At 50.9% G+C, this 24,320-nt stretch overlaps 1 protein-coding gene across 4 annotated transcripts in view; it reads right to left on the reverse strand.

Moving 5' to 3' along the window:
• The window catches only part of NUP210 (nucleoporin 210), a 124,970-nt gene that overhangs the window by 8,094 nt on the left and 92,556 nt on the right, over positions 1-24,320 (reverse strand). For 3 of the 4 annotated variants that reach the window (XM_036348955.1, XM_036348954.1, XM_036348957.1), the window contains 14 exons: positions 21,099-21,227; positions 19,902-20,029; positions 19,674-19,809; positions 18,254-18,316; positions 17,851-18,030; positions 15,235-15,315; positions 14,628-14,759; positions 12,940-13,098; positions 10,965-11,056; positions 8,829-9,003; positions 7,296-7,471; positions 5,072-5,292; positions 2,931-3,067; positions 860-983 (listed from right to left, as the gene is read on the reverse strand). In XM_036348955.1, the coding sequence (XP_036204848.1) occupies positions 860-983; positions 2,931-3,067; positions 5,072-5,292; positions 7,296-7,471; positions 8,829-9,003; positions 10,965-11,056; positions 12,940-13,098; positions 14,628-14,759; positions 15,235-15,315; positions 17,851-18,030; positions 18,254-18,316; positions 19,674-19,809; positions 19,902-20,029; positions 21,099-21,227 (1,933 nt within the window). The remainder of the gene's footprint in view (positions 1-859; positions 984-2,930; positions 3,068-5,071; positions 5,293-7,295; positions 7,472-8,828; positions 9,004-10,964; positions 11,057-12,939; positions 13,099-14,627; positions 14,760-15,234; positions 15,316-17,850; positions 18,031-18,253; positions 18,317-19,673; positions 19,810-19,901; positions 20,030-21,098; positions 21,228-24,320) is intronic. The other variant, XM_036348956.1, reaches the window with a different exon arrangement.

A 24,320-nucleotide genomic window follows, 5' to 3' on the forward strand; every position in this document is an offset into this window, starting at 1 on the left:
GACTCGAGGACCACAATGGGTTCTTAAACTGGACCGGAGGGCCGGAACAAAAGCATGGATGGAGTGTTTGTGTGAACTAATATAAATTCAAAGTAAACATCATTACATAAAAGGGTACGGTCTTTTTTTTCAATAGTTTTATTCATTTCAAATGGGCCGTAGTTTGCCCACTGCTGGTCTAGGGGCATGGGATGTGGGTGGGTCAGGCCTGCTAACATGTGTCTGTTCCTGTCAGTGGGGAAAATGGGCAATTGATATCTGGACATCAGGAGGGCAACAGTTCCCCTTTGCTCACTGGCACTGAGGTAGGAAGAGAGGACTGTGATGCAATAAAGCTGCCTCATTAATTAGAACAAAAATAGTTCTGATTAATTCCACCAGTGAAGTTTTTTTTTTTAAAAGCCTTAATTGATGTATTTATTTCTGGAAGCTGCTGTCCAGAGCTTTCGTGGGCAGGGGATGGGATTGGATGTTCTGTGTATGACTAGGGACAGGTAATCACAAAACGCCACATCTGCAATGAGGCCTGCTAAGCCATTCCTTTCTGGGATTCGTGGTGGTCAGTGTGGCTTTCTGTATCTGCTGCCCTAGGGCTGAAGTCGCATTTCCAGCTAAGAAACACAGTTTCTGGGGGCCAGGCTCTTTTGGGAAGATTCCTTTTACAACTTCTGCTTGTGGATCACTTGAATTTCTAAAATGCTGAAAGGAACAGGCATCTGGGGTTAAGTGTTCTCTCTGGAGAACACTTGAGTAGGAAAAGCACACAAAACCCATTAGAGGGGCACAAGAAGCCCCCTTCCCACTCCTGGAGTCTGGCAAGTTCCCTACCCAGACCGCCCGAGTCCCACTCACTCTCTACCTCTCAGGTTAGAGCTTCTGTCTCCCACGGTGACCATCACTTTGAAGGTTGTGACCTCCTGGAAGCTGGTCTGGACAGGGTGGATGTGATGGGCTTGAATCCTTTGAGGGACGCCAATCACTAGCTAGAAGGAAGCCAAGGGAACTTCACTGAGTGCTGTGTTTTTATCTCAACTTGTGGCCTGGAGTACAGGGACTGCCCATTTCACAGGTGATAAAACCGAGGCTCAAAGCTTAAATTATGTGCTGGAACAGGTCAGACTCCATAGCCCAGTGCTCTCCCATTGAACAGGACCAGGGAGCTGAAGAGCAGGCCTGAAATGGTCAGTGGTCTGGTATGGGCTGTGGATTTTGGCTCCTGTGACAGGTATCATCACTTCTCTGTTCATCAATTTGGTTAATTAATCTTTCAGCACTTTGCAGACAGGGCGAGGGCCTTGGCCCCATTCCCCTGTTGTGCCCTGCCTATTCCCACCCACATCCAAGTCTTTAAGACCATCACTGTGCCGTAAACCCCACCCCTATTTCCAGCTTTTTGCCCTGGAGCTCCAGACACACACACCCAGCTGCATCCACTGCCCCCCAAGCCCCTTCTGGAAGAGCTCAAACTCATCATGCCCCAAAAGTCACTCATCATCTTCCCCCAACTGGCCTCCCCTTCTACGCTCCCCTCTCACAGCAAAGGACCATCTACCTCATCACCTAAGCCAGACCCTGGGGAGTCATCCCCAAGGCCCCCTTCTCCCTCATTCCCTACTTCTAGTCACCAAACTTTGATGACCCTACCTCCTGAATCTCTTCCAAAGTCATCTTAGTTTCTACCCACCCAATGGTGCCAGCTGAGGGCCCATCTTTGGTCTCCTGGCTGCTTACTCTGCAGCTACTCCTCCTCTCTTGGGCTCTTAGACTCTGCTGGGCACCAGGTGATTGTTCCAACACTTACTGCTGATCCATGTCACTCTTTGATTAAAAAATCCCTGATGAACCCCTACTGCATCTAGTATAAGCTTCAACCCCTTTACCCTGGAATAGTAACAGTACAACTAATACCTACTGAGCATTTGCTACGTGCTGAGTACCATTCTTAGTGCTTCCCACATGCTAACTCATTATTCTGCATCCCCATTTTACAAATAAGAAAACTAAGACACAGGGAGATTAAATAACTTATCCAAGGCCACATAGCCTCTCAGCGGGTGGTCCAGCTGGGATTTAAACTGAGGCAGCCCGGCCCCAGAGCCTACATACTTAACCACTCCATGGAACTAACAACCTGAAATTAATGCAGTTCATGATCTAATCCCAATGCAAGCCTCCATTCCCCCACATCCTATATTCCAGCCACCAGGACTGGGCTCTTGAACCCTGCACACCTTTGCCCATGCCATGCTCTGTCAGCCTTCCTTCCCCAGGTCCCGCCCTTTACCACTCTAAGTAGCTCATTCCAGGAGAGCACGGCTTTATTAGTCCCCAGGTGCTTCTCCCTTCACCCAGTTGGCCCAAACTATAGAGTTGCAGCACTAACGTGCAAGCTCCTGGGGGATGTTGCTGGAGTCCATACAGGCAGGCTGGCTCTAGGGATACACTGGGGTGCAGCCAGACGTGCTCATTGATTCATTCTCAACTGGAGATAAACAGAAGAGAGAGCAGTTTTGTTTGCCTCCAGAAAGACTCAAAAGGTCACTTGTTGGAGGAGGTTTAACTTTGCTAGTAACGCCAAATCGCTAGGCTGGCCTGCCCACAGCCACAATGCCCAAGAAACGCCCATACAGGGCATTCCTGCCCTTCCAGGCATAGCGTGAATCAAATAGATGGACCAACCCTAGGAGATCGCCTCTTATCATCACACAATTTGAAAATAGGGAGACAGAGGCTGGAAATGAAAGGACACTTGTCCCAATCCCAGAAGTGGGTGGCAGACCCCAGACTTATCACTCCCAGAGCTTGACTGCCTCCCGAGGCACTGACAGTTATTTCTTAGAGAAAAGGGAATCATTCAGTACCAAAAACTGAAAGTTTCACCCCAAGAAGTTCAGCTATGCCTCTCGGGCCATGTGTGTCCTGAAACCCACCTCCTTGTAGGTCCTCAGGTGCCCAGCAACCTCGTAGTAAACCGTCACGGATCCTGCATCCCGGGCAACGGCCACTCCTGTCTTGGGGTCTATGTGGAGGATGCTGTTGTCTGAGGAGCTCCAGGTTCCAGAGAGACCTGGGGGAGAAAGCCCAAAGTGTCACCTATCTTTCCCACATCTGACACACCTGCCAAACCCCACCTCACCTGGTGATTGTGCCAGTCTTCATGCTGTCCCGCTCCCACACTCACATCTCATCTCCCTCAGGATAGAAACTGTGTTCTGCCTGCCTCTGAAGCCTGGCTCACCCACTCCCCTCATGTTCCTGGCTGCAGCCACCTGGAACCACCAGCAAGGTCTACCATACCTGCATATTGCACAACTGTTGCCCTGCCAAGAAGGATCCTCCGGCCCCTCCCACCCCCAAACCCTCCCTGCTTGTCTCTCAGTCATTTCCCCATCCTGAGGTGACCTGGGTGCTGGCCCTCCAGGCCTCACCCTCTACATGCTCTTCCCCACAGCACTGTCCCTGGCCCCCATTATTTATCAGTCCCTTTTGACCAAATGAAGCAGGTGTCAGGCTCAGAACCGTCACCAGACAGTATTTCTTAATTAAAAGTTAATCACATCCTATATAACAAAAGCCTAATATGCTAACTGTCCAGTCGTCTGTTCAACCAATCAAAGTGTAATATGCTAATGATATGCTAAAGCTGCTCAATCACTCACTATGATGTGCACTGACCACCATGGGGCAGATGCTCTGACCGGTAGGTTAGCTTGCTGCTGGGGTCCAGCTGATCAGGACTGAGTGAGACAGGCCGGACACACCCTGGAGCCCTCCCATTTTCCCTCCCTGACTGGCCAACCCCCCGCATCCCTCCCCAGCTCCGATTGTTCACCGGTGGGGTCCCCTGGCCTGGCCTGTGCCCTCTCACAATCCAGACCCCTTGGGGATGTCGGAGAGCCAGTTTCAGCCCAATCCCGCAGGCCAGGCCAAGGGACCCCACTGGTGCACGAATTTGTAATATAATAAACTAGAGGCCCGATGCACAAAATTCATGCACGGGTAGGGTCCCTAGGCCTGGCCGATGATCAGGGCCCATCTGTGGGGTGACCAATGGGGAGATCAATGGGCCCTCACTGGCACCCACGTTGGCTGGCCTGGCGCCGCCTACTCACCAGTCCTGCCCCCTGCTGCTGGTCACCTCCCTCTCCGGGGCAACCGGTGGGGCTATTGGGGGCCCCTGCTGGCACCCCACCTTGCTTGGCCTGGGGCCTGTGAGCTGGGGGCAGCTCCTGCGTTGAGTGTCTCCCCCTTGTGGTCAGTGCATGTCATAGCAACTGGTCATCCCGCTGGTCAATCTGCATATTAGGCTTTTATTATATAGGATAAAATTAGAAACGGAACAACCACAGTCTATTTATGGCAACTTATATTTGCTTTTCTTTAAAGGCAGTGTTTACCTTCCTTTTAAAAGGAATTTAATTAGGGAAAAAATTAGCCAATTTGAAAAAAATTTAATCAATAATTGTACATGTAGTTCATAGATGTACAGGTGGCATGGGAAGGACTGAAATTTGGAGGTCACTAAACTGGCCCAATAGCTATTCTTTGCTTAGGTTTCCTTACAGAGGCATGCTGGTCACATGATAGCTGCCAGCATAAAACCAAACGAAACATTCAGTTCCTCAGCTGCATTAGTTGCATTTCAAGTGTTTATCTGCTAGTGGCTATTGTGTTAGACAGTGTAGACACAGGGCGCTTCCACGCTGGCAGAATACTCCTGGACAGGGTTGCTTCAGGGCAGGGGTGGCAAAGGGCCATATATTTGGGGCTGTGTGTGCCCAAAGGTCTCCTATGCCACCATCCAAACTGAAAGTTGGGTGAAAATGGCTACTGACAAGTAAATGAATGGGTGTTGCTGAGTTCCAATAAAATTTTATTTGCAAAAAACAGGCAACAGGCTGGCTATGGCCCAAGGTGCCAGTCTTCTGACTCCTGTTCTAGAGCATCATCCGGATTCTATATGTACGTCTCCCACAGCAGGAAGCTGAGCACCTCCCAGGGAGACCACTCCCATCTTTTTGAGGGCCCGTGTCTCACAAGGGAGGGTGCCTTCAGCCAGTGTCTCTCTTACCTTCTAGGCTGACCAGAACAGTGGCCAGACAGAGGATGTCCCCCACCACCACCGCTCCAGACAGCTCCGGAGAGATGGCGTGTAGGACAGGCAATGGGACAAAGTCGAAGAGGCCTGCGTGCTCCGTGTCCCACACACTGAGCAGCGTCAGGCCCACGCTGACAGTGCGGAGGATGCAGGTGTTGTTGGTTGTGCCCTTCCCGATTTGCACAAACTCGTCCCTAGGCACAGAAGGAATATGAGGGCTCTCAGTATCAGGAAACAGCCCTGACTCGGGGGAGAAATGCAGCATCAGTCCTCTGCTGGGCAATACTTTTTGCTGAGCAACAGCCCAGATGTCGCTCCAATGCACGGCCACCTAGCAGGTGCTCCAGGTAGAAAGCACCACAGGCCCAACAAGCCTGCCCTCACCTCATCTTCTGGAGGAACCCGCAGCCTCAGCCAGGAGGGGCTGCATCGCCACCCACACTACAGAAGGAAAAGGAGAGGCCCTGAGAGAAAATTGGCCTGCAGAGTGCTGTCAACAGGAAGTGGGCATGTCCTGGGGAGGCACAGACTGCCTCCCCAGGCAGGCTACCCTTTGTGGTGTAGCCTGAACAAGTAAAGTAGCCTCTGCACTCTCATCTGTAAGATGAGTATAACAATGAACCCTTGTCACAGGCATGGTGTGAGCACCAAACTAGGTCAGCAGCTAGAGGTGCTCAGACTAGTGCCTGGCAACAGTTCAATCCACACTGGCCAGTGTTGTTCAGTGTGAAGGCTTGGACTGGGAGGCTGTGGGTTAGGGTCCCTGGCCTCATCACTTCCTTCCACCACACCTTCTGACTCCTGAACCCTGACTGCTCTCTTAGAGGCTCCTACTACACAAGGGCCAGTGTAGCTTCTGCATTGTAGCTAGGGGCTGCCACACCCAGCTCCACCTCCTACAGGGCAGCCTGCACCCCAGACCGACAGATGTCCATACTGTGTGCACAAAACTCCACAGCTGGCAGAGGCCCTCACACCCACAGCCTCAGTTGCCACATTCCCCTCTTGACAGGTGTGAAAACAGAGGTCTGGAGAGGTGACCTGCCTTGCCCAAGCTCACAGGCCTATAAAGAGCAGAGCTGGGCTAGAACCGGGTCTCACTCTAAACCCAGGTTCTCCGACCATGCCATACCTCCAGCGTCTGGCATTGGGTGTCTTAGCAATAGGGGACACATCTGTTCCAGGGCGCATGGAAAGGCCGGGCTGCAATGGTCATCAGAACCTGGACTGTCTTCCGTGCCCCGCCCCCTCCCCCCCCCAGTGCTGCCTAGAACTCCCCAGGCCTATTCCACCCTCTTGGTCTGATGCTTCTCTCTCCTCCTCTGAGCTGGGACTGCATCCCCCTGGGCCGTAGTGCTCAACCTTTAGAGTCTCATAGAAGCCTCATTAAAACAGAGATTGTTGGGCCCTGGCAGTGTCATTTCTAAGAGTTCTCCAATGATGCTGATGATGCTGATCTGGGAACCACACTTGAGAACCACCTCTCCCACGGACTCAGGGGTTTTAGTAGGCCTAGACTGAGGCCACCCCCTCTCTCCTCACATTAGGCCTGAGGCTGCAGTTGTATTTCAGAAGAGTCATCCAAAAAGAATTGCACTTGGAGCTGGTATTCAAGCCTCACTTCCTGGCTGTGTGACCTCTCTGGGTCTCAGCAATGGGCCACAGTGAAGAACGAGATGTCAGTAGAAGAGCCCGCACACAGCCTGCAGCCAGTGAACACCCGAGCACCAAAGGCGTGTGCCTCATTTGCTCTGACCAACTGTTGTGAGTATATAATGGTGACGTGCATCCACGGATTACAGGGCCTAGACGTGGACAGGGCTGTCTGTACCGCCCTTGCTATCCAGCTTTCAAAGGTACACAAAAATATTACTGTAAACCCTCCAACTGTAAACCCCCACATCTGTGTTTTGCTTCCTGACCATCAGGGAACATCTCCACCCAATAACATCCTGCCACAGAGCAAACAAAGGCTCCCAACCACACTTCCCTCACTCCTCCTGCCTCTGGGCGACGCCTGGTGATTCCCCTGGTGGCCCTTTGAGAGAGGCATGCCCCTCTTCCTAGAAACTCTAACAAAACTTTTCTTTCAATGCCCTTAGCTTCTTTGTGTTGTCATCAGTCACATCTCTAAATTAAATGTAGGTACAATCAAGAAATAACTTCGCATGAGAAAAGAGCAGCACCCACACCCTACCTGTTAGTTGCAAAGTTGAGGATCGAATTGTGAGCATGGAAAACATCTCCAGAGTTGTCATGGAAATGGACAGTGAAGGTCACAGTCACTCCCAAAGGCAGGGCAGCCAGAGCCTCATTGTTCCGGGTGTGCAGGGCAGGGCTCAGGGAGATTCTCAGGTAAGACACCGGAGCCACCTGAAGGACAATAAGCAGATATGGCAACGACTGTGTTGGTAAACCCACCTCCCAAGGAGATGCTTGTCCCTAGCTGGTCCCCATCTCAGGGAGGACTGGGGGCCCGACCAAAAAAGAGCAAAGGCCTTGCTCCCCAGAGTGTCCCAACCTAGTGACGAGGTTCCCACCTCCCTACACAGTGAGCCAACTTAACCCACAAGAGTTAAAATCTATGACTTTGAAAATTAGATCATTATTCACATTGCAAAGATATCCTGAGCTTTGACTGTTCTGTCCTCAGAAGCCCAGGCTCTATGGCATTTAAAGGAGAATGCTGCCTGCTTGGGTTGTAGAGGCAGCGTTGACTGGAGACACTGCACACCTGAAGCTGCTCCGGGGAAAGGACCGATGGGGAAAGGCGAGAATGATGGGTTTTGGGAGTGGAAGCCCAAGAGCCTGAGCTCCATAAAGATCAGTCTTCCTTCTCTAATTCCAGGTGAAATCTGAACAAAAGCTGGCTCCCCACAGGCCTGACATCTTTGACAGCGTTCAGAGGTGCAGTGATGGCACACAGTTGTGCCATGAGCAGTCAGTCACTTCCACTCACTCAGAAACTAGGGTGCAGCTTCCCTGCCAGGCATTCACCTTGAAACAAAGAGCCATTACTTAAGGAAGTAGGCCTGTGACCCAGGGAAAATCTAAACATAAAAACAGTCATGGACTTTCTCTGTCATCTAGGATTTAGAGACGGCAGTGATGAGATATGGAATATCTCACATTAAGATAAACCCCAGGGATGTCCAAGGACAAATTCCCCTCACTGAGGAGCGACCCGGGAGGCACCGTGATGTGACCAGAGGACACAGGCCTAAGCCAGGCCAAGGCAGATCAGCACCCAGACTGACTCGCAACCACTGTGACCTTGAGCAACTCACTTCCACTCTGGATCCTGGTTTTCTTGCCCATAGCATGTGTCACCTACCTGTCCAGGCTGCCGCCGGTGTCATGTAATGAACTGTGGGTCTGGTATCTAACTCATGCATTCAGTGGCACTTATCATGTGCCAGGTACCAGCTGCCCCATCCAGACCCTGGGGTGCCAGTGCTGGAAAATCACAGGACTGTGCTGTACCTCAGTTTCCCCAGTTATGAACAAGGTCATTGCACTCTATAATTTCCAAAGACCTCTGGCTTGGACAGCCAGAAGATGCTGTAGCTTTTTACCTAGGAACTTTGCCCCTGGCTATTCTGAAATAAATTCTTACATATGATTTCTCAGCTGCAGGGGAATATATTCATTTTTATACCTGCAAGGGGAGAAATATTACCTCCGTACTACTGCTTTTATTACTCTAAAAAGGAGAATAATGGGACCCTACCTTTACTGCAACGATGATGGTCTGATTGGTCCCAAACGGCTCTTGGGCAGTCACTTCAATGGTAGAAGTCCCAATTGTGGGCCCTGACACCAGGAAGCCTTTCTCATTAATGTGCACGATGGGAACCTTCTCGGGCCCATTCAGGACACGGTAGCTCAGAGATGCTGTGCCATCCCTTTGGAAAACAAAACAGAGCTGTTTACGTGTGGGCAGCCTGCCTCTTCAGTCACTAACAGGACCCTGATTTGGAAAACCAAAAGTTCCAAGGAAAGTATCTTTTCCCACTCTTCCAAGAACAGCTCCTCACATGGCCAGTCAACAGGGAGACAGACACCATGAGGGCTGATTTCCTTTCACCATCCACATGGGGCATTTACTGTAAAATACTGTTTCTGAGGCAAACTGTTTTCCGTTTACTGAAGTAAGGCAGCCTGGTGTAGCAGAAAGAAGGTGGGAGCTTTGAGTGGGACAGAACCTGGAGGCCGTCCCATCACCCTGCAAACAGCGGTGTGCCTTTAGGCACATCAGTGTGAACGGGAAGCAATGTCCTATTTCCAAGGGCGGAAACAGGGTGAACATGAGCTACTTGCTCAGAAAATGATCTGTGAAGCCACTGACATCATGTACTAGGTGGAAGACAAATCCTGCAGCATTCACATCCCTTACACACTCATTAACATCGTAAAGAAAGGACGGTGTGGTGCCCTAGCCCCGAAGACCCTCCTGAGAGGACTTTAAACAAACTCTGTCTCAACTTTCAACCCCCTCATCAACCTCTCCTCCTATGCAGAACTCCTATGCATCCTTCAAGACCCAGCTCAAGCATCTCTGTGACATGTCTTCCCTAACTCTTCACATGGAAGGCCCTTCTTTGGGCTGTGGCGTGAATGAAACTTCATTTCATTATAGCTTTTATCATGCTATCTTTTCCCCACCAAATTCTTTAAGGGCACCATGTGTCATCCACCTCTGTTCCTGGAGCCTGGAACACAACTTAACATTTAGAAAATCTGGTTAAATGAATACCATGTGTATGTGTTTCATGGAACATGTAAGTGCTCCTATGGTCCTCACTGCCCCCTATCTTGCAACAGCATTCCAATGCAAGTCATGGCTGCCAAAGGCATCCATGTGGAATGCACGGTAGGAATTATGTCTGCAGAATGATTTAAAAGGTGTTTCTCAAACGTTAATGTATATTCCCATCACCAGAAGATCCTGTTAAAGTGCAGGTCTGGGGTGGTGCCCAAGATTTGCATTTTCTTCTTTTTTCCCCCCATTGATTTAAAAAAAAATATTTTATTTATTTAGTTCAGAGAGGAAGGGAGAGGGAGAGATAGGAACATCAATGATGAGAGTGAATCACTAATTGATTGCCTCCTGCATGCCATCTACTGGGGATTAAGCCCACAACCTGGGCATGTACCCTGACCAGGAATCAAACCCTCACCTCCTGGTTCATAGGTCAACACTCAACCACTGAACCTGACTGGCCCACCCCACTGATTTTTTTAGAGAGAGAGTTGAAGGAAGGGAGGAAGGAAGAGGAGAGGGAGAGGGAGAGAGATAGAGAGAGAAAGAGAGGGAGAGAGAAAGAGAGAGAGAGAGAGAGAGAGAGAGAGAGAGAGAGAGAGAGAGAGAGAAACACTGATTGGCTGCCTCCAGCACATGCCCCAATCTGAAACAGGGATCGAACCTGCAACCTAGATACGTGCCCTTGACTGGGAATTGAACCCACCAGGACCCGAGATTTGCATTTTCACATGCTCCCAGTTGATGCCATGCAGGTCTGTGGACTATACTTTGAGTGGCAAGTCTTGAAGATACACAGGATTTGGAAAATTTAACACTTCCAAGTTGGTGCTTTTCCCCCTTTGAAGTACTGGATTTCAACAGCAGACATTAAACAGTTTTTAGGCCACAATGAGGAGAAGAGGGCCTGCAGGTCTAAGTGATGAGGAAGAATGGGGATGTCCACACAGAGAGAAGGAGAAATGTGAGGCCACACCCATTTTAAAGGCAATGTCAAGAAAGATGCCCAGTGTACCTGAGGCAGCCACAGCTGTTGACAACTTTGATAAACGAGTTACTGGACCAAGCACAGATTCATGACCTTGCTAAAAACCAGTTGTGTACCTGTTTGTCTGAAGCTTTATAAATGAGTTGGGTGACATTAGTATTTGTTCTGCTTCTATTTCTGGGTTCAGCAGCATCAGCTTTTCAAATACCTAAAACAGAGGCACATTTTATTTCATGTGATATACCAGAATCATGTCTCGTATCTCCTGCTCTCTCAGCAGGGAGAGCTGAGTGTGGCGCACAGATGAGAAACTGCTGCCAGCAAGCATCTGTCTAGTCTAGCTGGTGATGCACTGGTGAGGGCTGACTGCTAGGAGACACCAGAGGTGGGATGAGGGAAACAGGCAGGTGCATGCTGGGCACCCTGATGGGAGCTGCTTTACAGAGCCAGGGGCATGCTCTACCTCAGTCCCCGGGGGGGTGCTGTTGAGGGAGGGGTGTGTGTGCACCAGGATGTATGTGCAAAAAGGAACATGCATGGCCAATGGCACTGACTCAGCCTCACTGTCAAGGATACAACAGGGAGTGATGGGGCCTGTGGCAAACTGGAGAGCACAGTGCTGTTAAAGGGTGGCTGCTTCTCATCTCCTGCTGATTTTGCCATATGGCAAATGCATGTCTTCAGGATGAGCTGCATATTGGATTTTTATACAAAATCTTATTTTTAAATGTTGGCAACAAAGAAAAAATTGTTTCAAAGCGCTGAGCCAAATAAAACACATCTGTGGGCTGGATCCAGCTTCTCTAAGTTTCTGATGCACTCAAAACTCCATCCGCTGTCAATGGGGGAAACCAAGTCAGAGAGAGACTGGAAGCTGCAAAGCCCGTCTTTAATCCCATGACAGGTGCTAGAACTTCATTCTATTTTAACCAAAAAGAACATGTACTCATGTGTTTATGTATCTGCATGTATCTGTGTTTCTGTGCACATAGTTCTTGTCTGTATGTCTGTATCTGTGCACATACGTGTGTGTCAGTGTCTGTGTACAATGCTCATGTGAGCCAAGTTGAGGGGGGCTGGCAAACAGGCATTTCCTTCTTGGAAAAACTGCTTCTTCACCCCTACTGGGGTATGTGCCCGGGTTAGAGATGGTTCACTTCTTCTTGAAAAAGGGGCTTGAACCCATTTCTTTTCTCTTAATAGTTAGGGGGTGCTTTCAGTTTTTCCTTGTAATTTAGGAGGACCCAGGGGTTGCTGAGCCCCAGATCAGCAGAAGAGGGTCCTTAAAGCTAAAAATGCTCTTCAGAGCATCAACTCTCCAGTTTGACAGAGGGGCCCAGAAGGGCAGAGGAGGCAGGAGGGTGGGTTGGAGAGATGTGCAGGCTGAGCCTGGGTGGGAGGAGGGCTGCTGGTCTCGGCTCCTGAATAGGTTGTGTACCCTCGAGGGCTGTGAGCAGACCACCTCCCTCTGAGGTGTGGGCTCATCTGTGAAGTGATGGGCCACACCATCTCCCAGGCCACCCAAAGGGCCCACCACCCACTTACTGGGAGCTGGAAGGGCCGCTCCCCACCGTCTCCCCACCCCCGTGGGGCCCTAGGCTTATTGTCAAGGCAGCTCTTGCCCTCAGGCCTACAGGAGTTCTGGGAAACAGGAAATATGTCTAGCAGTCAGGTCCTCTTAGAGTGTTTGTAAAATAAATTCAGACAATATGTTAATGCCCGACTCAAGACTATTTTCCAGCCTTTTCCTCCCATGAAAGTCAGAATGACTTTCTATTTTGGGAACACATCAAGCTATTTCAGACCCCCAGGCCTTTGCCCATGCCAGTCCATCTGCCCGGCCGCCAGCCGGTTCCTCCCCCCTGAAATGCATTCCTCTGCGAAGCTCTCGGCAGCCACGTCTCTGGGCTCCCAGAGTAGCTCATACACCCTGACCCCGACCCCAGCAGACTGAGAACTGCTCGGGGTAGGGCCTGCCTGTGGCAGTGGAAGGGCTGACATGTACCTTCATGGCCCCTGAGGACAAGGGCACTCACTGGGCTGGCACTTACTCTCCCTCTCACATGTGCTTCCTGCCCACCTGGCCTTTACCTGGATTTGGATCTCATCAGAGAGTTCTTTGGCGAGGCCATGCAGCTGCCCAGCTGTGGGGTCCAGAGCCTTGACCACTACCCTCAGCCCGGTCCGGCCTCTTACCCGGCCGTGCACGGTCATGGCAAAGTTGTACTGCGACGGGAGCTGGAGTGACGCCTGGGACAGACACCAAATATGTTTTCAGGGAGAGCCCTGGGGCCCCAGCACCCCCAAAGGGCGGAGCCAGACAGAGCCCCAGACTGTTTTCAAAGGCTGCTGCCTTCCTGCCCTGGTCAGGCCTGCTGACCCCAAGTGCGCAGACTGCAATCTCCCAGGGCGAGCGGAGTGCCCCATTCTGAGTCACTGGGTTCATTCATGGGTGAATGCAGAAAACGCTGGGTCAACCCACCATAGCCAGCATTTCCACGCAGGACTTCTCAGAGCCTTTAGTGTGTGGAGGTGGTTATGAATCACCTAGAGCCATGGTCGGCAAACCGCAGCTTGTGAGCCACATGCGGCTCTTTGGCCACTTGAGTGCGGCTCTTCCACAAAATACCACGTGCGGGCGCACCGTACAGTGCGATTGAAACTTCGTGGCCCATGCGCAGAAGTCGGTATTTTGTGGAAAAGCTGATATTTTGTGGAAGAGCCACACTCAAGGAGCCAAAGAGCTGCATGTGGCTCGCAAGCCGCGGTTTGCAGAGCCGCAGTTTGCTGACCACTGACTGAGAGGGTCTCTAGGCTTGGCAGTGCTTCCCTGCAGAACTCTGTTATGATGTCTGTGAAGAAGTCACTGCCCACATACCAAGGAAACTGCCTGGGGAAGTGCTGGCACTGGGGACAGGACCCTGGCCCTCCTGGGTGGCCTGGGGAAGAAATTGCCCTATACTAGATGAGCTTTTGGCAGCCTCTAGGAAACTTCATCCCTGGGCCTGGCTCCTCCCCATCACAGGTCCCCCCCACTCCCCCCATCACTATTCATGGATAAGACAAGAAGGACTATCCCAGAACCACCTCCCACTCGGGTCCTGTACACCCAAGGCCTAAATGGGGTGGCAGCCTGGAGTCACCAGGCCTGGCACCCAGTTCCTTCTCCCCACTGGCTCACTGGGCAACCCTAGGTGAGTCCCTTCCCAGGTATGAGTTCCAGTTAACACAAAGAGAGGTTTAAGTAAGTAATTTCCAACACTTGCCAGCTCTGAGATCTGAGGAGGGCAGAGCCCCCCCCCCCACTGGAGAGCCATTGGGATAGACCAGAAGAAAACCCAGGGCTTCCAGCATCATCTCAGAAAGTGGGTAGAAGTTACAGTTTAGCAACCCTATGGCATTCTAGGACTTTTCTGATGCCCCACAAGGCTGTAATTTTTGTTGCCTTCTGTTAGTAGCTTAGCCATAAACTCCTCTATAGTGGTTAGCAAGAATGAGCCTCAAGTGAAAAGGGCTGCACACAGTCCTTGAGCACTATGGGAAGGATCGCTGGGAGACCGTATTCCCAGACACAGGACTGAGAGTCGAGGACACACATCGGGGGAGAGAGAATGGTGGCAGTGTTTGGGCGGTGTCCTGATAAGCCTCAAGACAGAGAGCAGAAAAGGGCTAGGACTGGCCTTGTACGAAGATGCAGACCTTGTGTGCAGAGTTGGGGAGGGCCCTCCCTGCCCAAACTCTGGCCTGGGATGGAGGGGAGGCTCTGGGCAGATGCTTACCTCGTGGTGCCGCCCCCGGATGTCTAGAATGTCCCTCTTGGTGACCGACCAGTGGAAGGTCAGGCCTGGCACAGCATTACCAAAGGAGAAAGGGTTCTGGTTGTTAGTGATTCCAGTGATGTAAACAGGCATCTGTGGGGGAAATACCAGGCCTGTGACCAGCAGAGTTCACTGCCAGGAGCACCCCTGGAAGCCCTGGGCACTGCCCCATCTGCCTCTCCATTGCCCAGGGACGTTCGTGTCTCCTTTGTGCAACATGAGCTGCCTCGACTCTGCTCTCACCAGAGATGGGGGCTTGCACAGGTTAGGAAGGTGTGATAGAAAAGCACCTCCCCACCCATCCTTTTTGAGCCGTGGGCTGTATTTCACCTTGGCTGAGAGACTCCAGCCTGAAACGACCCCTAAACCTCTCAGGACCTGCAGTCCCCAGCAGCCATCACACCCCGCCTGGGTCCCTGCCTATGCTCTCCTCCCTTCATCTTGCAGGGCCCTTGCTCCCAGCAGTGGCTCCCCTAAGCTCATCCTGAACCAGAATTCAGAGCCCCAAACCTGCCAGAGGCTGCTCAGACAGCACAGAGAGGAGGGGCTGGAGAGGGGTCCACCTCACCTGGGTCCCTGTCCTCATCCGGGTGATGGGGGCTCGGATCCTCACTGCCTGCAGGAGCTGCACCTCCACTTCCACAAGGTCCTGGGGAAAGAGTTCTGGAGCTCAGATGGGCTGAGGATGGGACTGTGCCAGCAACAGTGGTTTCGGGAAGGGACCCCTGCTTCCTCCGAGGCTCGCTCAGTCACATGGCTAGAAGGCATCCACAGGATGTCTAGCCCAATGCTTCTCTTCCAGAGCTGGCGTAGCTTTGTGGGTGGCTCACCTCACATGGACCTGGTCACTGCCTCTCCCACTCCCTGGGGGAGGGCCGGGCCCCAGCCTGGCTCTCTGAGCCTACAGATCTGTCGGATCCAGGTGCTCCAGGTCAGCACTGCAGAGACTGGGGGCAGTGACTGGGGACTGTTCTTCTCTAGGCTGGGAAGTACAGGTCTCCAGACCCTCCCAACTCCCAACCCCAAATCCAGCCTGTTGCTCTCTGACTGAGCACAGTAGATGGACAAATGCAGGAGCCAGGCAGAGTCTGATTAGAGCAGATTTTACATCTTCCTTCATTCTGAACTTTATTCTCCTATAAACCTAGCCGAACTTGACTGGCTTCTTCATAGTACTCTTGACTCATGCTGAGTACTGTTAGTAAGACTCTTAAGCCCTTGCACTGAGCCCATCTCCTGTATCTCGTGATCTGGGCTAATGCCTGGCACATAGTAGGTCCTCAATAAGCCCTTATTCCCTTCCTTTCCTTTATCGTTCTCATTACTCGGTCTCCTCCTGCCAGTCCTGGTCCACCCCTTGACCTTGGGTGCTGATTCTTGGACAGAGAGAACTGGAAGCTTCAGACCAGAATCACAATCCCTTCGGGGACACACGGGCCTCGGGCTGAGCTCGCACCTGCCTGGGCTTGTATAGCCTCTCCCTCTGTCAAGGGGCATTAGGGTCTTCTCCCAGCAGCCCCCGTCCCCAACCTGCCAGATGGAGACACAGAAAGAGGGGTGGCCCAGCAAGGTTAGACCACAATGAGCAGAGATAGCCAGGAGGGAAATGCATGGCTATGTGTCCCTTTGGCCAAATTTCTAGTCAGCTGCCATTTCAGCCACTTGAGGCCCCAAGAGGGGAAAAGTAAGCCAGTTTCTATGGCAATACTCTCTCTAGAGAGAAAACAAGGGCAGAGCCTCCTTGTTCCTTAATTTATTCTCCAAGACACCTATGTAAAACATGATGTGCCACAAGGTAGACTTTTACATTCCCAACACTTTCTGATCTTTAGCAAATTGACAGGCAGAACCAGTGTCCACCTCCACGATTCAAAAGGACTGCACAGTTTAACTGGGGTACATGGAAGACACTGAAACTGCTGGAGAAAGGAGTAAATCAGTGAACTCAACGCCAGCTCAGAGTCAGCCTGGGGGAGGATGGTGCATCAGCCTCCCTCCCCGGGCAGCACATGCCCCAGCTTTCTTCCAGGGTCCCAGTTCCAGCAAGGAACAGGATGACTGGGCTTTGAAACATTACACAAAACAAAATGCTCTCCTTAGGCCTGGCTTTGCATCACAGCCATAAGCATGAGGCAGCTTCCCCTGAGATGCTCTGTCGGTCACTGCAGGCCAAAGTATTAGGGAGATTCCAAGTGATCTGAGCCCTTCTCAGGAGGTGGAAATGATCTCCCATCTCCTTTCCAGGGGCCCAAAGAGGTACCCACCCGCCCCCCCCCCCCCCCCCCCGAAAGAAGGGAAGTCATCAGATTTGGGGACACCAACTTTCATGTGCTTGGAGTCAGTCCCACCGACATGGTGCAGTGGGGCTCTCCCAAGGAGAGGCCTCCCCTAGCTAGGCTTTCCAGCATCATGTTGACCCAAAAAAGCAACCAGGAAATGTCCCCACTCAGCAAAGAGGCTTGAAAGACAACCTCTAGAGGAGCCAAAGATATTAGTAGAAGATCCCAGTTTTGTTTCTCCTGGAAATACAAATCCAGGCCCAAAATACTGTTGGTGTCTATTATTTATGCTTTTTAAGTCAAGCCAGCGCACACCTCTGAAAACTCACACTGTAATCCACAACGTGTGAGAGAGCCAACAGCACCCTTTCTCTTCCCTCGGAACAACCCAGCCCTGCTTGAATTGAAGGAACAAAGGGACTGAGAGCTTTGCTGTCGGCAGGCCCAGGTCAGTCCTAGAACTGCGATGTAGTCACCGGCGCCTCTAGCAGGTTCCCTAGCCCCTCACCTAGAAACAGGGAGAGGCGCACAACTGCCAGGCGCTGAGGCTATAGGAGGGGTGCACAGTGGTCTGGGCAGAGTCTATCACCATGGCTGGCACCATCCCCAGGGCAGGGGCTAGAGACCCTGTTCCTTAAAAAGAAGTTAGGAACTCAGTCTGGAGAAGAATCCAGGTGCCTCGAGTTGGCAGGCTGATCTAGGTGACAGACAGGGATTATAGCCTCAGAAGGCAGAAGCAAGACTCTCAGAGAGGGATGGTCCTTGGGAGCAGAGCCCAAACCCAGTAACCAGAGCTGCCTCCCCTTCACAGATGACCACCCTGCAGCTGCTAGGGGGCAGTACACCCCATCGTGAGAGTGCGGACTCAGAAAGCACCCATCTCTGATGGAGCCCAGGCCTGTTACCTGAGACACGATGACGAGCTTTCCGGTCTCAGCATCCACGGCCTGGACGACCCCGGACACGGTGCCGTTGCCAACGGCGAGTCCCCGCACCAGCCCAGCGCAGTTCACCACTGCCAGGCTCTCGTTGCTGATGGAGAAGAGGATGTTGGACTGAGGCTGGGGGCCTCCCTCAGAGGTGATCTGGAATGGGGAGAAACAGCAGTGCCGTCAACCCCTATCCTCCTGGCAACCACACCTTGTCTTCAGAGGATGAGAGTGCTAACATCCCAGAGCACTCCATCTCAGACTGTCGATGCCCACGGCAGGTGGGCACACCTGGAGCCCGGGCAGGGTGTGCGGCTACTGCCTGCTGGTGCCTGGCCGTGGATGTAGGTGGCATAAGGATGTGGCCTTTGGCTCATACCTGCATCATGGCCCCAATAATCAGCGTCATCTTCCTGGGTATCAGCCTAAATGGGGGAAAGACCTGGGTGTGGAGACAAAAGAGAAAGGGGGGACCATTGCATTCCAAGCTCATGCTGTTGGGCATAATTCACTCATCATTTTCAGGGAGAAGGGAACATGGTGCGTGGAAATCACTCCTCTCTGAAGGGGTACCCGGGAGAGCCTTGGGGTCCTGTGCCAACTCTGGGGGAGCCTGAGTAGCTCCCATAGGCTCTCATCCCACCCACGGGCCCAAGACTCTGTGGTTGGGGGCATGTCCTACTGCTTGTGAAGGTCTCCTGGGAACCATTAGAGATGCATTTTCCAGCCCAGACCTGTAGGATCAGGTGGGTCCTGTGATCTGGGAGATTCGCTCCGTGTCAGTTTCAAATCCACTGCCTTTCAGATTTCCCCAACTCATCTTTGGAAATTTGCCTCTTTCCACCAAATTTCTCTAAATTCCTATTGACAAATTACCTCTATTTCAATGCCCTCAAAACTTCTCAGAAAGTGGGCCCAGGGGTAGGGAGGAGGATGCCCCATCTCTGCAGCAAGGCAAAGCCCCACATCTTCCTCTTGTTCCCCAACCCCCACCTGGCAAGAGGAGAGCTTAAGGGTGAGCAAAAGAGCCAGTGGCTGAGAGGCTGCTTTGTGTGTGAGGATTAGTCTCAGGGCTGAGCTATTCACAGGCAGAAATGAACTCCATTCCACCAGGAGAAAGGTGCACTTCCATGTGGAGGCACAGTTCACATCCACCAGTGTCAGACACAGATTAATTAACATACAGCACACAAGCCCATGTGTGGCTGAGACCCTTGGAAGATGCAAGCAGGAGCCAAACAGTCTAGTGCTGCTGAAGAAGAATAAAGTTGGGCAGGACTTCTTGGTCATGGCTGCCTAGGTCCCTGGTGACTATGGGGGTCCGGTCAAAAGCTAACACCACATGACAGCCCAAGCCACTTGCTGAGATGATGCTGGGGGGAGTTCAGTGCTCCCCTATCCAGTAGTTGCTTGCTCCAGGCACTCCCATCCCGAAAGCTTGCCCCTTCTAAGGGTCCCGCCTAACATTCAGACTGATTGCCAAGAGGAGCATCCGCACAGCTGTCCACAACTTCTGTCTGGCATTACAGCAGCTTAGAGTGCCTGCCATTACCCTGCTGGGTGATAAGGGGCTTCCTTTCTCTGAGCAACATCAATGCTCCCATGTCCCAGAGGGAGGTTAATGTAGCTCAGCCCTTCCTCTGGGGCTGCCCTCAGCTCCCTGAGGCTGGTAATCAAGGCACACTGTAGGACACAGATGCTAAAATGGCCTATCACAAAAAGGACGTCCTCCCCTCTCCACCCGTGTGCCCACTAGGGGCTGGGCTGACCCCACGTGGCATGAAGAGGAACAACTTTACCTCAATCTGTTGTGGGGCTGAGTTGATTCTCTGTCCAGCTTTATCAGTCACAACTGCAGTGAGACTGGTCTGGCCAATGGCCACACCATGGATGTGGAACGTGGCAGTGTAGTTGTCAAGGGCCTCGTCAAGGGAGCTGGAACAGAGGGAAGGGCTGGGACTTCTCCCCCAGACAGACCTGTCAGCACCGTCCCTGAGATGCTCTGTCCTGACCCCTGGGGAACTCACACCAATGTGACGATCTGGGAGGCTGCGTGGAGCTTCAGGTCCATGAAGGCAAAGTATTTGGCCAGGAAAGGCTTCTTGTGCAAGTCCAGTACACGGACATATGCCTTGACCGTCTTCCCAATCTCCACCTATATCACAGGGAACAGATTCAGGGGGTTCGGAATGACCAACTCCACCACCTATAGCAACCTACGACCTTCTGAGAAATGTCACCAACCTCAAACCCCCAGACCTGGAAATTAGGGACAGGTCACCTGGATTGATCTCCAGACCATGAGCCAATCAACAAATGAAAATCAATGGAATAACTGCTGTATACAAGCAGTTACTTAGATGCATAAATTACACTCCCCACTCTTAAAGAACTAACCATCGAGTTAGACAAGGCACAGCTTAGAATGGCAGCCGATGTAGTGTAGTTCAATAAGTGCATAATGACTGAATATCTCACACCTGGCAGCATATAATACATACAGTAAGAACTTTAGGAAATGGGAGTCAGAAATGCTAAGTGAAATCTGGTCAGCAAATCACCAGTGAAAATGAGACCATAGGAGGAATATTTGAGGCTGTGTAAGAGAATATTGGCTTTTTAAGTTGTCTAAGCTGCTTAAAGATTTTCCTTTTAATTAACCATTCTCTCCACTCAGAAAAATAGGAACCAACAGTAACTCTCCGTAAATCTAGCTATAGTTACTTTAGGTATTTGGAGTATAAAAATTTCCTATTTACATTAAAGAAAAGCCTATATCTATTATGTATTTACTTTGCAAAAGACTTGGCATTAGTGAGCTTCATTCAATTGCCAATGAAATTCCTGAGACTCCAAAAGCTACATAGTGGGGAGAAAATATCATGTTCCACAAGGTGTGCACCCAGCTGGCTAGTGACCCGCACCAGCTGCAGGACAGGAATCCCTGGTCCAGGCTGATGTGGAGACAGCTCCAAGGGGGATTTGCAGCCAAGCTTTATTGTTGTCCACTGGGCTGAAGAAGTACACTCAGAGCTCATTCTGCACTATGTGCACAGAAGAGCAGAGATGAGAGACAGCAGTGCCAGCTCACAGCAACCCAGGAGGGACATAGCAACCAGGAGAAAAAGCAAAGAATGTGAGAAAAAATATCTCCCATGACCACAGCATCTTCTTGGTTTCTGTGAATCAGCAGAGAAGGGGAAGATCAGGAAGCTGACACTGACCTTGTCTACTACTCGGACGTACAGCTCCTGAATGTCTGAAACATAAACATCAACCTTCGCTGGGGCTGGGAAGGCGAGGCACAAGTCGTGGATCATGATGGTTGACGTGCCCGGGAACAAAGGGTACACCTGCAGGGTCAGAGACAGGCTCAGTTACAGCTTTCCACAGCAGCAGGCTGTCCCCGTGGAACACCATCTCACAGAGCCCTCTGGGACAGGCTGGAAGTAGTTAACAGAGAAAATCCTAACTCAAATGTTGCCCTTCCCACTCCTCCTCATGAGTTCCCACTGCCAGCCATGGGATGGGCTTGAAATGTAAAATATTAGTGCTGGGATATTATCTCAGAGAGCATTTATTTCCGTTGTACATTTTATAAAGAAGAAAATGGAAGTTGCAACTTGGAGGCGGAATGAGGATTCAAACCTAGGATTCCATATTCCCTGTCCAGGCAACCTGCACCTTCAGCTCCAGTAACAGAAAAGCATCTGGCAAGTCAGGGACTGGAAGGGCACAAGACGTCTCAGCCTGAACTCAGAGTCAGAACCTGGGAACAAACCCTGGAGGCCTCCATGTAAGTGTGAGCTCTATGAGTCTCATTCATCTCTATTCATTTCTACCACAGCTCCATTTGAATCAGAGACCTCGTAAAATGTACTGACTGAATGAACACATGTGAGTTACTGTTTTCCAGTCTTTCATTGCCTGCCAAAGATGCCCCCTTCTCAAACCTTCTTCTATCTCTACCCACTTCCATGGATCCCACCTCAAAAGAACCTCTCCCCAAATGTCATCCTCATCACTCTCTCTGAAGATGGATTTGTAGCAACTTGTCAGATTTGTTAGGTGCATATCTCAACTGGGTGGTCTGGGAGGCTGGAAAGGTGGAGGTAAGTTCTGGAGCCAGTGGTGAGCCCAGTGGGCTGCCTCCCATCTCTGTCTGCCCTGGCTTTGTGGCCTTCACTTTGTTGTATTACATTCATTGGGGGTAATGTGTACACTGACAGAATTAGTGTTTGTGAAGCTAGAATTTCAATATCAAGAACCTGTGGGGGGAAAAAATAAGGTTTCAGACCCTAAGGAGACAACCAAATATGATTATATCACACCTAGGTTAAAACCCTTCAAGGTCTGCCCAGAGAGTGAGTCCAAATCCTTAACACATCCTATAAGAACCTGACACAATCTGGCCTCTGCCCATGGCTCTAATTTCACTGAAAACCACAGTCCCCCAGCACCACCACACTGTAGCCACACTGTTCTCTTTGTGCCTCAAGCTGGCCAGCACCTGCCTGCTGGCCTCAGGTCTGCACTGTCTTTCCTAAGTCAAGATTTGGGATTCTTCTCCCACATCTTCACCTGCTGGCCACACTCATGTTTCAGGTCCCTCTTTAAGCATCCTTTCAGGGAAGTCCTCACTGACCCCGTACTGGCCAAGTTCCTGTCACGTCTGCTCATTTCCAGTGCAGTTATACCTTCTGTAATTCAGTCTTGGTGGAGACCCTTGTTTGTGTCAGCCCATTCCAGGCTGTCTTATCCCCTACTGTATCCCCAGGACTGAGCCTAACATCTAGTGCAGACTATCACCCAACAAACTTCTTCATTAGATCAAGTTCCATGGGCATAGTTAGCTGAGCCACTCAGGTACCATAAAGAAACCGGGTGCTCCAGCCTGATTGCTTAGTTTTACTTTTAGCTTGAAGACTTGGAAATTCTGGGGAGGTGGGGCGGGGGGGGGGCAGTCTGCAAACCCATGTACCCTCACCTATTTGGGAAGGGTCGTTTCTAGTCCAACACCTTCAGTGCACACATGGGGAAATGGAGGCTTGCACAGAATGAGAGCACAGCCCTGAAGGGGCAGCACTGGTGAGAGATCCAGGCGCCTAAGCTCCCAGTGTAGGGCTCCATCCACCACACTCTGCCACTTCCAGAGCTGACACCTGCTCTAATTAGTCAAAAAGAGCAGTTTGGGTCCCCACCACGGACACTATCCCATACTGCCCAGTGAGGCAAAAGCCAGTGGGACCCCAAACGCTGCAGCTAACAGCTACAGGACTAGTTCCATGGGGAAGGAAGTGCAGGTCAAAACAGGGTCAATAAAGTGTGAGACTCAAGACAGATCCAGCCTCTGGGCTAAGAAGTCCCTGACCACTGGACTACAAGAGGATTCAACTTCTTAGACCTCAATCAGGTTGCCTAGGACCAGAAAGGGACAGTGACTCACATACACCTGCACTTGAGCAGCTACCATGAGGCGCAGGATAGACACATCAAGGGACCAGATTCAACATCATCAGAGAAAAATCCAGCGAGCCCCACAAATAGCAGACCCAAAGCACCTGTATAACAGCTGGCACGAGGACATTGGGGATGAAGCTCACTGGCATCCAATGAGAGGAAAGATCCCTCCCACAAATGGGACATCAACAATCAAGTCCCAATTACAACAGGAGAGCACAAACAGCACACATAAGGATCATTCCTAGAGTATCCAGCTCAGGTGAACAAAGAGACTATGCAACTGGACCCCTTAAGACACTTTCTACGTAAGGTCATTCCACAAAGACTGGGAGGGAGGCATAGCAGTTCTATCTCATACATAGAAGCAAATACAAGCAGACAGGTAAATGGGGAGACAAAGAAACAACCCTCAAATGAGAGAAAAGGAATATCCAGAAAAAGAACTAAATGAGAGGGAGGCAAGCAACCTATCAGACATAGAGTTCAAAGCAATGGTTATAAAGATGCTTAAGGCCAGCATGGCTCAGTGGTTGAGCATTGACCTAGAAGGAGGTCACAGTTCAATTCCCAGTCAGGGCACATACCCAGGTTGTGGGCTCAATCCCCAGTGTGGGGCATGCAGGAGGCAGCCAATCAATGATTTTTCTCTCATCATTAATGTTTCTATCCTCTCTCCCTTTCCCTTCCTCTCTGAAATCAATAAAAATATATTTTTTTAAATATATGATTAAGGAAAACTTAGTGCATAAAGAAAACAACAGCATGAAAAGGGAAACAGAGGTCATGATTCCATTTTCATGCTGAACAAGACAAGAATGAAGAATGATATATCTGATATCAAGAACACACTGGAAGGGATTAAAAGTAAAGTGGATGAAGCAGAGGATTGAATCAGCGATCTGGAAGGTAGAAATAAATACCCAATAAGAACAGCAAATAGAAAAAAGATTTAGAAAGCAGGGAGATAGCTTGAGGGAGCTCTG

Source organism: Myotis myotis, unplaced genomic scaffold (genome assembly GCF_014108235.1).
Source record: "Myotis myotis isolate mMyoMyo1 unplaced genomic scaffold, mMyoMyo1.p scaffold_m19_p_2, whole genome shotgun sequence".
Classification (NCBI taxonomy): Eukaryota; Metazoa; Chordata; class Mammalia; order Chiroptera; family Vespertilionidae; genus Myotis; species Myotis myotis.